This window comes from Carassius carassius, chromosome 40 (genome assembly GCF_963082965.1).
Source record: "Carassius carassius chromosome 40, fCarCar2.1, whole genome shotgun sequence".
NCBI classification, from domain to species: domain Eukaryota; kingdom Metazoa; phylum Chordata; class Actinopteri; order Cypriniformes; family Cyprinidae; genus Carassius; species Carassius carassius.
In genome coordinates, this window is record NC_081794.1 from 6,605,779 (window position 1) to 6,619,645 (window position 13,867).

General features: G+C 37.0%; 1 protein-coding gene across 1 annotated transcript in view; it reads left to right on the plus strand.

The window, feature by feature from the left end:
- The first annotated feature begins 230 nt into the window (after positions 1 to 230).
- Positions 231 to 13,867, plus strand: part of LOC132122033 (myoferlin-like) — a 42,315-nt gene continuing 28,678 nt past the window's right edge. Inside the window, exons 1-22 of the mRNA XM_059531877.1 lie at positions 231 to 428; positions 526 to 581; positions 789 to 880; positions 7,343 to 7,451; positions 7,895 to 7,979; positions 8,231 to 8,364; positions 8,465 to 8,593; positions 9,063 to 9,125; positions 9,278 to 9,328; positions 9,415 to 9,445; positions 9,529 to 9,644; positions 9,845 to 9,971; positions 11,128 to 11,231; positions 11,299 to 11,367; positions 11,458 to 11,501; positions 11,797 to 11,879; positions 11,998 to 12,033; positions 12,771 to 12,895; positions 13,007 to 13,120; positions 13,205 to 13,382; positions 13,462 to 13,586; positions 13,721 to 13,830. Coding sequence (XP_059387860.1) covers positions 341 to 428; positions 526 to 581; positions 789 to 880; positions 7,343 to 7,451; positions 7,895 to 7,979; positions 8,231 to 8,364; positions 8,465 to 8,593; positions 9,063 to 9,125; positions 9,278 to 9,328; positions 9,415 to 9,445; positions 9,529 to 9,644; positions 9,845 to 9,971; positions 11,128 to 11,231; positions 11,299 to 11,367; positions 11,458 to 11,501; positions 11,797 to 11,879; positions 11,998 to 12,033; positions 12,771 to 12,895; positions 13,007 to 13,120; positions 13,205 to 13,382; positions 13,462 to 13,586; positions 13,721 to 13,830 — 2,069 coding nt within the window. The 5' untranslated portion in view covers positions 231 to 340. The remainder of the gene's footprint in view (positions 429 to 525; positions 582 to 788; positions 881 to 7,342; positions 7,452 to 7,894; positions 7,980 to 8,230; positions 8,365 to 8,464; positions 8,594 to 9,062; positions 9,126 to 9,277; positions 9,329 to 9,414; positions 9,446 to 9,528; positions 9,645 to 9,844; positions 9,972 to 11,127; positions 11,232 to 11,298; positions 11,368 to 11,457; positions 11,502 to 11,796; positions 11,880 to 11,997; positions 12,034 to 12,770; positions 12,896 to 13,006; positions 13,121 to 13,204; positions 13,383 to 13,461; positions 13,587 to 13,720; positions 13,831 to 13,867) is intronic.

Genomic DNA, 13,867 nt, shown 5'->3' on the forward strand with positions numbered 1-13,867 from the left:
CGCGCGACATACCGTTAGGTGGCGCTTGTGCCTCAGCTCTTAATCTTTAAAATGTGATCAGTGACTTTGGTGCATTTGGTTCAGCAATTAAAAGGAATAATCTCAAATAAAATAATAAACGATTAATCAAGCGTTTTATTTAAATGTACCATTTAAAACAAATACTGTGAGAATCACATCCGCATTACAAGTGAGCTGAACAGGTAGGCAGTCTGAAGTAAGTCCACACCCATCACAAACTCTCCCGAATGGATGAGGGCACTGCAATGAGCACGCAGTTTCACATACAGACGCACATCACTATGAAAGTGCACTAATTGAATCCCTGTTTTTTTCTGTCATGTTGCGCGTGGCAGTCGAGTCTGCGGCGGGTCTGCCCAAAAAGAAATTGGGCAGTCCAGACCCCTTCGCATCTGTGTTGTTTAAAGGTAAGAACTCCTCGTGTTTCCTATTTACCCATTAGACCGCACAATAACGGCACCAACTATTAATTTGGTTAATTTGATGGGTTTCTAATCATTTTAGACGAAAAGAAGAAAACCAAGCACGTTAGCAGTGAATTGAACCCAGTGTGGAATGAGGTCTGTTGAGTTTTTATACACTTGAACGCTAATTAAATGGAAAAGGTTTCCCTGTGTATGTAAACGGCGAATGCACATGCTGTTTAATTAATAATCTTACAATTAACCGAGCATATTACTTCTTGCATAGGCCTATTAATCTTCTGCATAGTGCATTTCTCCAGTGTCTGAGCGAGTTTAAGTTTTGAATGCTGTTTTCCCTTTTAGACGCTTGAGTTTGATTTAAAAGGTGTTCCTCTTGATTCTTCCTCCTACATTGATGTGATTGTGAAAGACTACGAAACTCTTGGCAAAGACAAGTAAGTGTTTTTCAAATGCTCATCAGTCATTTGAGTCATATCCTCAATATTAGCAACCAGTGTAAGACAAACAGTGTGATGTTGAACTTTTGTTTCCACCCTAATCAAATACAAGCTGTGTGACTAGAGAAGTTTAGGGCATATCTGATTTAAAAGTTTTGACCTCCTGTATTTAAGAGGTGCATTCCTCTCAAAAGTCATTTTGCAGGGTTGCAGTTAATTTAAAGGTACAATTTGTAAGATATTTGCAGTAAAATATTCAAAAACCACTAGGCTAGTGTTATATATTTTGTCCAGCTGATTACTAACAATATCTCTAATGTTTTCAACTACTTGTAAATCATGAGAAAATTCCCCATTTTAAACAGTGACACGGGGCAGTGCAGTCGTCTGTCAATGACGTAGTTACCATTCGTTACCGCCTTTACTGACGTAGAAACCACATGACAACAGTAGCTGTGTCTCATTTAGAAGGCCACGTCCTCCGGAGGTCGCATCCTCTGGAGGTCGAATCCTCTCTAGGATGCGTATACGGAGTGTCCTTAAACCTGGGATTAAACGAGACGGCCTTCGTAGGATGGACGGAAAAGGAAACAGGAAGTATCACGTTGCTATGCCAGCACATAGCATCGTTCCGCTCTCACACTTGTTAAAGAAAAAAATATTTAGGAAAATTATTTCTAAATTTGGAAAGTCATTTGAAAAGAAAATGTTTTTACCCGTTTAATTTTATTCAATGTTTGAGGAGCTAAACACTTGTAATCATGTTTACACACATGTAATTCAACTTTAAAAAAATGAAGAACTTTAAAATACTTACATTTAAACACCACATCTCCACTTGTGTGTAGATCTGCCGCCGTCATTTTTTCAAATAAACAACGGTTATTTATGGTGACGCAAAGAATTGTGGGTTATCTGTAGCAGCGAAGGATACACCTCATGTATCCTTCGAAATTCCTGTGAAAAAAGGTCGCAGTCGAAGGTTTCATTCGGAGTGTGCTACTTGCTTTTCTGAAATGAGACAACCTCGATGACATATGCAGCCTTTGAATGCGACCTTCGGAAGGTGCAGCTTTCTAAATAAGACACAGCTAATGTTGTTGTCAAATGCGGAAGTAGCTTCGCGACAAACTTCAACTAGAAAGAGATGCCGATCTCGCTTGTGTTTTACTCGACAGGTGAATTGTTTTGATTCGTATCTTTACAGAAAACACATGATATTATAACGATCAACAAGATTAGTATTATAGGGTATACACGCCAAATGCGGGGCATCGCATCTCTAGACCCCTCGAGGACGCGTCTGATCCATAGTCTGATCGCATCTTTGAATTGACTTTGTATGTAATCTACTCGCGCAAATCGTTTAACTCGCTTTAAATCCATGATTTAAATCCATGGGAAGTCGTGGCCTAATGGTTAGAGAGTCGGACTCCCAATCGAAAGGTTGTGAGTTCGAGTCCCGGGCCGGCAGGAATTGTGGGTGGGGGGAGTGCATGTACAGTTCTCTCTCCACCTTCAATACCACGACTTAGGTGCCCTTGAGCAAGGCATTGAACCCCCAACTGCTCCCCGGGCGCCGCAGCATAAATGGCTGCCCACTGCTCCGGGTGTGTGCTCACAGTGTGTGTGTGTGTGTTCACTGCTCTGTGTGTGTGTGCATTTCGGATGGGTTAAATGCAGGGCACAAATTCTGAGTATGGGTCACCATACTTGGCTGAATGTCACTTCACTTTTCACTTTCACTTTATGATTTATCTTTCCGTCTGATTGATGGCCATCAGTGCTTGGGTAGAAGACAACAAATCCCATCATTCCACGCTCCTCCTTAGCGTCATCAAACCACGCGATTGTTATTGTTCCTGCCCTGCCTCTCGTGGCAGGTCCTACAACCTGTACCTTTAAATGCAGACAGAATTCAATAAAGTTTTGCATCAGCTCATACCCTTGGTTGGTTGACTGATTCACATCCGTCTTGATGCATTTTAAGGGCAATAGTAAACCATGTTAATCTTGGTTCAACACTGTAATTCCCTACAGCTCACACACCTTCACAACCGTGTTCAGACCTGCTCTACAATGCCATGAGGGGTGGGACAGAGGCGTTTGGTTCACAGTACTGGATGAATAATTGATTGTTAGTTACTGGTCTGAAATGCAGTTGTTGCATAAAGACATCAATTGAAAGAAACATAGGGGTCTTAGAGGGCTAAGACCAGTTTCATACAGTGTCAGTTATTCCAGATTTTTTTTTCTGTGAGAACAGCATTGGATGAAATCCAATGGAAAACACAAAGATGCACATAACTCCTGCTGAAATGTACATTTATGCAATTACATGATGCATATTGTCTTGTTGATGTCACATGGCTGTTTTAGGGTCTACCAAAAAATTTTCTGAAGGTTTTTTTTTAAGCATATAAAACCACACCTTCATACTTATGTAAAATACTTTAATCAATTAATGTAGTCATTGTATTAATAGTTACATTGTCCAAAATGGATGTTACACTTAAGGGTAGTTCATAATTCACCCAAAGTGATAGTTTGCCCAAAAATGGAAATTGTCATGTTTTACTCAACCTCAGTTTGTTCCAAACCTGAATGAGTTACTGTCTTTTGCTGAACTCAAGAGTAGATATTTAGAAAAATGTTGGTAACCAGTCAGTTGCTGGTAGCCATTGACTTCAGAGGTCCCATATTGTCAAAGTTGAAATTTCCTGACTTTTTTCAGGGTAACTGAGGTCTAGGGGTTATTTAACTACCATTTACATTTCAAAACAGTCAGTCCACAGTAAAATGCACACATCCTGCTTAAAGTAGCTGTGATTTTTCACGAAACGTTGTGACTTCCGTAAAAAGTTTACGTCAGAACTACACAGTCACCTCCTTCAGTCACCACCCCGAGCACCGTCCACCGTCCCACTCCCCTTCTGTCAAACCCCTAGACAACATTGCGTTCGTGTCCTTGCTGAGCATTGAGCAATAACCGCACTGAAACTTGTTGAAAACCATGAAACCAGATTGGCCCACCTGTAACGTTACACTCACTCAAAGGATGGATGATCTGACAGGATTGTTACTATGTGGATCACATCTATTAGTGTATAGTAAAGACAAACTCATCATGTCTATCAATCATGTCATGTTGAAGATGTACTGTATATAATTTTAAATTCAGCAGGCAACTTTTTTTTACAGCTACATTATTGTTCCAGCCACAATAAATCACAACAATGTATATAAAATTACAAATGATTATATATAAATCATCAGTTTGTTGTTTTACACATATGCACAGACATTTTTTCATACATGACATCGTTAGATGCAAGAAACATATGGCAAGATATCTGTAGACTCGTCCATAACAACAAAAGACAATACTTTATTGAACCTTTTCAATAAGTGTGCGATGCAAACACTAGCATTTTTGATGATCGTTGCTTGTTTTATTGCGTTTAACCATAGCTGTCATCGGTTTGTCTGGCAGTGACAGCTGATATTCAATCAAATTTTCTGAGGCTGTATTACGTCGATTCTGGCACCCAACATCACAACAAGATGATATTTTAAGCTCCTTTCGTAGCTGAAACTGCTCTGTTTTGAATGGGCAGCTTCCAGTTTCCCCTTTGTTTTGCTGCCTCCAGCTAGCGCTGTGACGTCAGCTGACCTTAGTTACCTGTGGTTGGCCTGTAGGCCAATCAGAAGAGAAGCTCATGAATATTAATTAGACAGGCTAAAATGGACCTGTTCTTAGCAGACCGACTGAGAAAGGAGCTGTTGAGATGGTTTTTGGTAATTATACTGCAATATATGGACATCAAAACCTAAAATAAAACTCATACATAAAAGTGTACAATACATAAAAGTGTACAATAAGGGACCTTTCAATAGGATTTCTCCCAAATTATGGAAGTCAATGGATACCAGCAACTGTTTATTCAGTGTATTATCAGTGGTTGAAATATTTTGGTAGTCTGCGAAATTGCACTATAGTGATATTAAGATGCTTTGAACCCAAGTAAAGAGAACAGAGTTGTTTTGTAAGGATCTCACTCCCATTTTATTATTCTGATAACTATACCTTGGTTACTTCAGTAAAATATTTTTTTTTGCATATTTAGGATGAAAAAGCAAATATATTGGGCTGTGACAGCTCCTTATCTCTTTAAGAACACCATTATACTGATTGTTACTGTTTACCTGTTGGGGTGTTGAAAGCAAAATGTTGTTGTAGCATCCAAGTAGTTAATATGGGGTAATTAGAGTAAAAAAAAAAACAACAGATATTGCTAATATTTTGTCTATATGAGTGGGATGTAAAGTGTCTCCCTGTGTTACTGTTTACTGACTCTGAAAGAGCTGGTTTTGCAAATTTCTTTCTCATTGAAATCACAATATCTTAAGCAGCTCATATCTAAATCTTTATCCTTTTTACAAACCTGATAGACGGCATTGTTTTGGCATTTGTGATTCTTATTTTGTTACTAAGTTCATCATATATCTATCTAATATTTTTAATTTATTTTGTCTTTATTTTAATAAAACAGTTAATGATATAGGTTATGACTGTCTGAGAATGTAGCCCCTGGATGTTGATCCACCAACAGACTTGGCAAAATGTTGTGTGCATATTTATTTTGGAACAAAAGTAATATTGTTGCATTTCAAATCAATTCTATTTGAGAGTCTGGCAAATGAAGAGCATCACGGCACTGATCTAATCCAACGACTGCTTACCGCAAGCCCAGAATTGTAGTGAACCGTACATTCAGAGTTTAATTCTCCATGAGATAAATGAGTGTCTGTGCTAAAGAACAGGGAGGCTGAGATGTTTAAACAATGTCTGTTACCTAGAGGTTAGTAAATATTAATCATACTTGGAATCACCTCAGGTTAAGGATCTTAGGAGTAACATTCCATAAAGGAAATGGAATGAGGCGAAATGTAGTAGGGTGTGGTTACCTTTTGCTTCATTTGCTTTGGCATGTTTGTTTGAATCTTGTATCATCAGGGTTTGAATATTAGGTTGGAGACTATACTGGGAATTTTTTTAATTTTCATAGGATGCTTTCATAATTTTTTATAATTTTTTGATTTGATAAGGTTTTTGTGAGGAATGTTTTATCAGTTTTCTCATTCATTCTACTTTGGCTTTGTTGTAATTAGAACATCTTGTTTTTGAATCCATTCAGCCGATCTCCGGGTCTGACAGTAGCACTTTTAGCTTAGCTTAGCATAGATCATTGAATCTGATTAGATTGTTAGCATCTTGCTCAAATTACCACAGATTTGAGATTTTTCCTATTTAAAACTTGACTTCTGTAGTTACATGTACTAAGAACAATGGAAAATGAAAAGTTGCGATTTTCTTGGCCGAAATGGCAAGGAACTATACTCTTATTCCAGTGTAATAATCAAGGAAATTTGCTGCGGTACCATGGATGCAGCAGGCGTAGTGATATTAAGCAGCGCCTGAAAATAGTCCACAGGAACTCTGATATTGGTGCAACTACACAAATTAGCTGAGGACTAAAATGACAGAATTTTATTTATATTTTTGGTGAACTATCCCTTTAAGAGTTCTTATTTAAGAGCTCTTACAATAAAATGTCAAGTAACACAAACAGAGCAAATGCATTGTTGTTGCAAAAGTTTTTTTTTTTTTTTAAATCAATGACATGAATGCTGCATAGAATTAAATACAGTATATTACTACAAGGTAAAAGGAAAAATGAGTTTAGATGTAAATTCTTCATTAAACAATTATGTAAATGATCACTAAAGTTACATGCATTTGCTTTTCAGGCACTGATACAGTTTGAGATTTTGGGTTTTTGGCTTGGCGTAATGTTAAGAAAACATCCAAACTACTTTATTGCACTCTACTCCTTTATTTACCTGAGTAGATTTCCATCACAATACAGATCTTTAAAGCCCTGTTTTCTCAAAATGCATTTTCCACAGGGTCAGAAATCTCTAATTCAGTATTCATTTTTTTTTTTTTTGTCTGTGCACTTTCTCATTTCCATCTTTTGACAGTTCTTTCCTAACCTTAACCAAGCTATAAAAATATATTTATGTGAGTTTTTGCATTGAATTAAACATTTGTATTAATTTGTTTTACCAGCAGAGTTTTAAGACTTAATTTTTTTTTTTTATATAAATGTTAGGGTTTTTTATTTTATTTTATTTTATTTATTTATTTATTATTATTATTTTAAATAATAGTTACTCATGCATGATTAACTATAAGACCAGGAACATGAATTATGAAAATAAATAGGGTCAGGCATTTTTCCCTGACTATTTTTAAATGCAAATGAAAAGTACACACAGCAGCATTTGAAACATTATATGAGAGACAGATCTGGGATGTTTTACTGAAACGTGGTACAGTTAGCCTTCTTGATTTTTCCACAGGACTTTGTTTTAATTAAATGCTTTTTTTTTTAGGTTGATTGGCTCTGCAAAGGTCTCTTTAAAAGCCCTTGCCAGTAGCAAAGTTAAATCTCTCCCAGTGAAAAACTTGGCTCTAATGGACGAAAATGGCAAGAGTGTAGGAGTGAGTGTTTTTTCTTTTTATCTTTAAGACACAAGAAATAAATAAAAAAATAACTAAATATATTTTAGATTTTGTTATAAGCTGTTACACTTGTAATCTGCACTCGCAGAACTCATTTACACAAAATTAAAATAATTTGCATGCTCTTATTAAATGCTTTGATGAAATTATTTTATTGTGCACTTTGTAAAAATACTTTCAACTACCAAGAAGTAAGATTGTCAGCTTTATTTAAAACAATTGATACTGTATTTTGCATAGCAGACTTTACAGGCTTAATTGACTAATTATAATTTAGTCATCACACACATACCTGAGAAGCATGTTTTCATAGTCAACAAAAATAAATCTGATCACCTAATTAATGATGAGCTTTGTATTGATCGCATCACTGTCAGTATTTATGTAGTCTATTTGACATTATTTGTTGCATCCTTTTGTAGGCATCCATTAGCATGACGATTGGCTACGAGCCACCTGCCGGTGCTGTGACAAACCCACAGGATCAACAAGATGCTGTGAACACAGGTTAACTGAGTGTGCTTTAATGTTTTTCTGTTTGATCTCGCAAATGAGTGTTACACGGATGACATGCTTGATGGTGTGAAAATGAAGTGTAAAAAATAAATTTTTCAGATATTTCATGGTTAGACGTCAATTACAATAATCTGTGAAGCTTATTTTGCAAAAAGATTTTGGCTTTAATTGCATGTTTGCCATACTGGTTAGGTCTGACTAATCCATGATGTTCTGCATTATATATATTTTTGGTTGATCAGCGGAGGGTGAAGAGGGAGATGTCACTGATGGTGGGGGACAGGGCGCAGTCACATCTTCTGGTGAGCCCGGCCAGAAAATTTGGCCTAGGATCAGAAAACGCCATAGTTTGGCTAATAAACCTCAAGACTTTCAGGTACGGGATTGTCCTGTAGTCATTAAATACAGTATGGTTTCTATTTGAAATGCTGACTCTTATACTTCTGAGTCATTTTAAAATGCCATTTCTGTAAAAGATCCGCGTGCGGGTGATTGAGGGACGTCAGTTGCCTGGAAATAACATCAAACCTGTGGTCAAAGTGCATGTGTGTAGAGAGACACACAGGACTAGGGTCCGGAAAGGAAATAACCCGTACTTTGATGAGGTAGACCGTAGAAAGTTGAAGATTTAATGGAATAGTTCCTCATAGTTCAGTAGATCAATTGATTTTGTCGTTTATACACTCATCCTCACTTTTCCATGCTACAACTATTTAAAGTAGGCCTGTAAAAACATTTAAAAAATCTCAAAAGTGGTCCGCACAGTTAAGCTATATTCCAATAAATCAGCACTAAAGCTTTGTGTGGAAAAAGATAAATTGATAAAAGATAAATTTGTGATTTATATTCTCCGAGCTAGTTCACCCAAAAATTTTCGATTTACAATTTGTTGTAAATTGACAATTTGTTCCAAACCTTTGTGTTTGTTTCTTCTGCTGAAGCCAGAAGAAGATATTTTGAAGAATGTGAAACTTTCCCTGTTGAAATGTTATATTCTATGCCTGATTATTTGAAAATGCATTATTTATCATTAAAATTGATGTCCCTGAATGCTATATGTATAACTCTTTACAGATACTCTTTTTTAATGTCAACATGTTGCCCTCTGAACTGTTTGATGAGGTTGTAAGCTTCCGGGTAAGAAAAATGCTGTTGCTTTTTTTTTTGTTTTTTTTTTTGTTTTTTTTTTTATCAAGTTGAAATGATCGTATATTTAATGAAAAATAGAAATCGAATGTATTGATTAATGAAGGAGTTGCTGCTGATGATGCTATTCTTCTTTTCTGCAGGTGTATAACTCTAATTCTTTCAGAGCAGACTGTCTCATGGGTGAATTCAAGGTAATTCAGTGAAATTCAAAAGTTTTTTTAGTACGAGACCCACTCTCTAATTCAAAATGAACTTATGAATGTATTTAATTTTCTAGCTTGATATTGGTTACATCTATGATGAACCAGGTAATTTTCTGTTTACTACGAAATATTCATTACGTTTTATCAGTAGTTGAACACAAAAGGTTGTTGTTGTTTTTTCATCCCAGCTCACTGTATTATGAAGAAATGGATTCTCCTGAATGACCCAGATGACTCGAGCTCGGAAGCGAAGGGTTATCTCAAAGTTAGCATGTATGTGCTGGGAACGGGTGATGAACCACCGGTGCGTCCCCTGAACATAATAACATCTTTATACTATAGATTGCATAAACATTTTGTTTTTGTAATTTGTCAATCGCACACACTTAAAATAATTTTTAAACAATAAAACCCTGCTCTCTGCCAGTCATTAATTTTGAAACTAAAAAAACATGCTATACAATCTGTATTAACTGATCCCACTGGTTAATGTCTATTTGGCAGGTGGAAAGGAAGCAGCAGGACAATGACAAGGATGATGTGGAAAGTAACTTGCTGCTGCCCACTGGTGTCGCTCTTCGATGGGTTACTCTCAAACTCAAAGTGTTTCGGGCTGAGGACGTCCCCCAGAGTATTACAGTTATTCCTTATGCATATGTTTTAGAGAGCAACACAGCATACAATCTTTTTGGGGTCATATGATTTGGGTGTCTATTGTAAGTCCAGGAAATGGCACATTGGGTCACTCTGGCTGTTAACGCTCCCAGCTGAGAGACGCATCATTTTGATTCTCAAATGACTGAAAATATCAGAAGGCACCCGGTATTTTATGTTAATGATTATTTGAATCATACTGCATGTTTTCGTGTTTAAAAATGATTAGTCAAGAAACTGTTCAGTATAACTGATGTAGTTGAAAATATTTAAGTTAAAGGAATAGTTCTCCCAAAGTGAACAGTTACTGAAAAGTTACTCGTATATGAGTTTAGAGTAATGTAAATTTTGCATTACATCACTTGCTCAATGGATCCTCTGGTGCCATCAGAACGAGAGTCCAAAAAGCTTATAAAATCAACACAGTAATCCATATGACTCTAGTCCATCAATTAACATTGTGAAGTGAAAAGCTGTTTGTTCGTCAGGAAATAAATTAATCAATTAAGACATTTCAAATCATCACTTCTGGCCAAATTACCAAAGTATAATCCATAATATAGCTTCTTCCAGTAAATAAACCTCTATCCCCAGTTGTCCTCTCACATCAAAATCCACTGACATTTGTTTACAATTGTTTTGGACCGTTTCCCTTGTGATCAGTGCTTGACTGTTACATATTTCTCCACTGATTCAGAAGAGATGGCTTTTTCACATGTTGGTTTAAAGCAGTGATTTCACGTTAAAAACATATTACAGACACACAGCTTGTCCCTTCACAAGATGTTAACTGATAGACTGGAGTCATGTGGATTACTTGTGACATTTTTATCTGCTGTTTTGAATCCCATTCTGACGGCACCCATTCACTGCAGAGGATCCACTGGTGGGCGTGTGATAAAATAATAAACCCATTATACATTTCTCTGAATCTGTTCCGATGAAGAAATAAACTTGCATAGCTGAGTACACTTGTATACAATTTTTTTTGTGAACTATAAAAGTAACATTTACTACAAAGGTTGTATTTAGAAAGTTGTTCTGGTTTTTTTTCCCCAGTCTTTGAAAAAATTAATTCTACTTAAAAGTGACAGAAGTTGTAACACTGAAATGTTTTTTTTTGTTTGTTTTAGTGGATGATTCCATCACCCAGACTTTAAAAGAGACATTCGGAGGTCAAGAAAACAAGAAAAATCTAGTGGATCCATTTGTTGAAGCCTGGTTTGCTGGCAAAAAGGTACAGACCACCCAGACATGCACACTTACTGCTTATGCCTTTTGTCTTAACTAATTATGTCTTTTAGCTGTGTACACAAATCATTGAGAAAAACGCAAACCCAGAGTGGAACCAACAGCTCAACCTACAAGTCAAGGTAACTGGCTGGATTGGGAGAGATTTGGTTCTGCACTTTATGAATGTGTTAGTCCTTTGAAGTTTCCCATTGGTGCCACTTGTTTTACAGTTCCCGTCCATGTGTGAAAGAATCAAGCTGACTGTATTTGATTGGTGAGCATCAAAGCGTAGTCTAAGATCCGCCTCTGCGGATATGAACTTTTGAAATCTGTGTTGAGAGAATTCCCTGTGTTACTAGTCTTAGAATGTGGTCAGTGTTTTGAGCTGTGAGGACACAAGCAGGCAGTATGAGTCATAGCAGTGCCGTCCCAACCTCTCCCACAATGCATTCCTCCCCATAAACCAGACTACAGCTGCTCAGGGAACAGTGGAAAAGCTGAGACAGCCCCTAGCTGGACCGATTCTGTGACACACTGGAACATTTAAGCTCACTCCCCCTCTTTCTCAGGGATCGCCTCAGTAGGAATGATGTCATAGGCACCACGTATCTGGATCTGACCAAAATAGCATCCTCTGGTGGTGAAATTGAAGGTATATGCAAAACCTTTTCATGTCAAACTTTTTACTTTTTAAATGCAGGGTCATGTCCTGATCTTTTGAGACTGTGCTATGAAACTCAAAACATTTTTGTGTGTTTTCTTTGTGATAGAGGATCATCCAGGAGATGGGTTTTCAACATATAAAGGTTGAATATCTGCACCGATTCCAGATCTGCAATCCTTTGTGTCCAAACACACAATATAGGAATAATAATAATAAAAAAAACATTAGTTAACATGAAGTACTTTTAAAGTTTCATTAAACGCATTGTCATTGGTCTGTAAGAATTTGGTACCCAAGGGTTTGCAGTTACTTTACGCTTACAAAGCCCTGTGCACACTCTTCCAATTAGCATTAGCACAAAACACTTATGCTATTTTTGGCAAGTTATGCATCATGTTGCACACCAAGTAATGAAATAATGCAATTCACAATAACATTGATCACCTAATAAAATGGCATGGGATAATAATGCATCTCGCTTGCATTACTGGTCAAAAGTTTGGAGTAATTAAAAAATACTAATAATAATGTTTTTGAAAGCGGTCTTTTATGCTGTCTTGGTGACCATAAGAAACTTTTATAAAAAAAAAACATTAAACTTGACCGGTAGTGTGTATATATCTTGTTATTGTGAAAATATTTCATTTGTGTACAATCGTATTTTGCTGACATTCAATTTCTTTTTCCATGTACTGTACTCTTGAAATCATAGCAGGAGTTTAATAATGATCTTCAATCACTTCAAAAAATATATAATACTAATCAAAATACTAATCTAAGGAGCTTTGCATTTGGGATGCTTTAACAAACCTCACTCTAAGATCTCTTCAACTACTATCATGTCACTAGAAAAGTTTTTATTGGTTGTGCTTTTCACAGGAGAGACTGGGAATTCTGAGATGGGCTTCCTGCCTACTTTTGGCCCTTGCTATATAAATCTGTATGGCAGCCCGAGAGAGTTCTCAGTCTTATCTGACCCTTATGAAGACCTTAATTTAGGCAAGGCAAGTGCAGATGATGAATCTGATACGTTTCCATTCCTAAATCATTCCTAAGATTTTTTTTGCAGCAAAAATGCATTTCAACTAGGCTGAAAGATTTGTATGTGTTCGCAGGGTGAAGGGGCGGCTTACCGAGGTAGAATTCTTGTTGAACTCTCCACTAAACTTGATGGGAAGGCTGACAAGTCTGTGGAAGAAATACCAAGCGATGATATCTTAGTTGTTCAGGTGAGGCTCTTTGTTGAATTCCCATACAAAGTAGTTTTTCCACTTGACGCCTTTATTTACACTTCGGCTCCTTTCTTTGAATAGAAATACCAGTGCAGAAGGAAGTATTGTCTGTGTGCAGTGTTTCATAGTGCAACTATGATCCAAGAAACCGGGGAGCCCATTCAATTTGAAGTTAGCATTGGCAACTATGGAAACAAGATGGACCTAACATGCAAACCTCTGGCTTCGACCACACAATACAGCTGTGCTGTTTTTGATGGTAATGCACGTTTCAAAGTATTTGGTGTCAAATAAAGCTATTGAGATCTGTGGTGTTAAGTTTTGTCGTGTTCTTCCAGGTAATAATTACTACTACCTGCCTTGGGCCGACACCAAGCCTGTGGTTTCCATCACATCCTTTTGGGAGGATATCAGTCACCGGTTAGACTCGCTGAATATCCTTCTGTATATATCTGACTGTTTGGTAAGTGAATGGTTTAAAGTTTCTAGCAGTCCACAACACTGTTTACATCACACACCACCAGTGGTTCTCCACTTGTGGGAGTATAATTCATTCTTTGTGGATCAAACCTGTTAATACCATTCCTCCTTTTGCAGCAAACAAATCTCAATGCATTAAAATCTGCAGTACAGTCCAAAGCTACAGACGCAACGCTAGCAGAAATCTGGCTGAAGCTCATCAATCAGTTAATGGAAGATATCAGCAGGTAATATCATTTTAGCTCAACATTCATCAGGATTTTT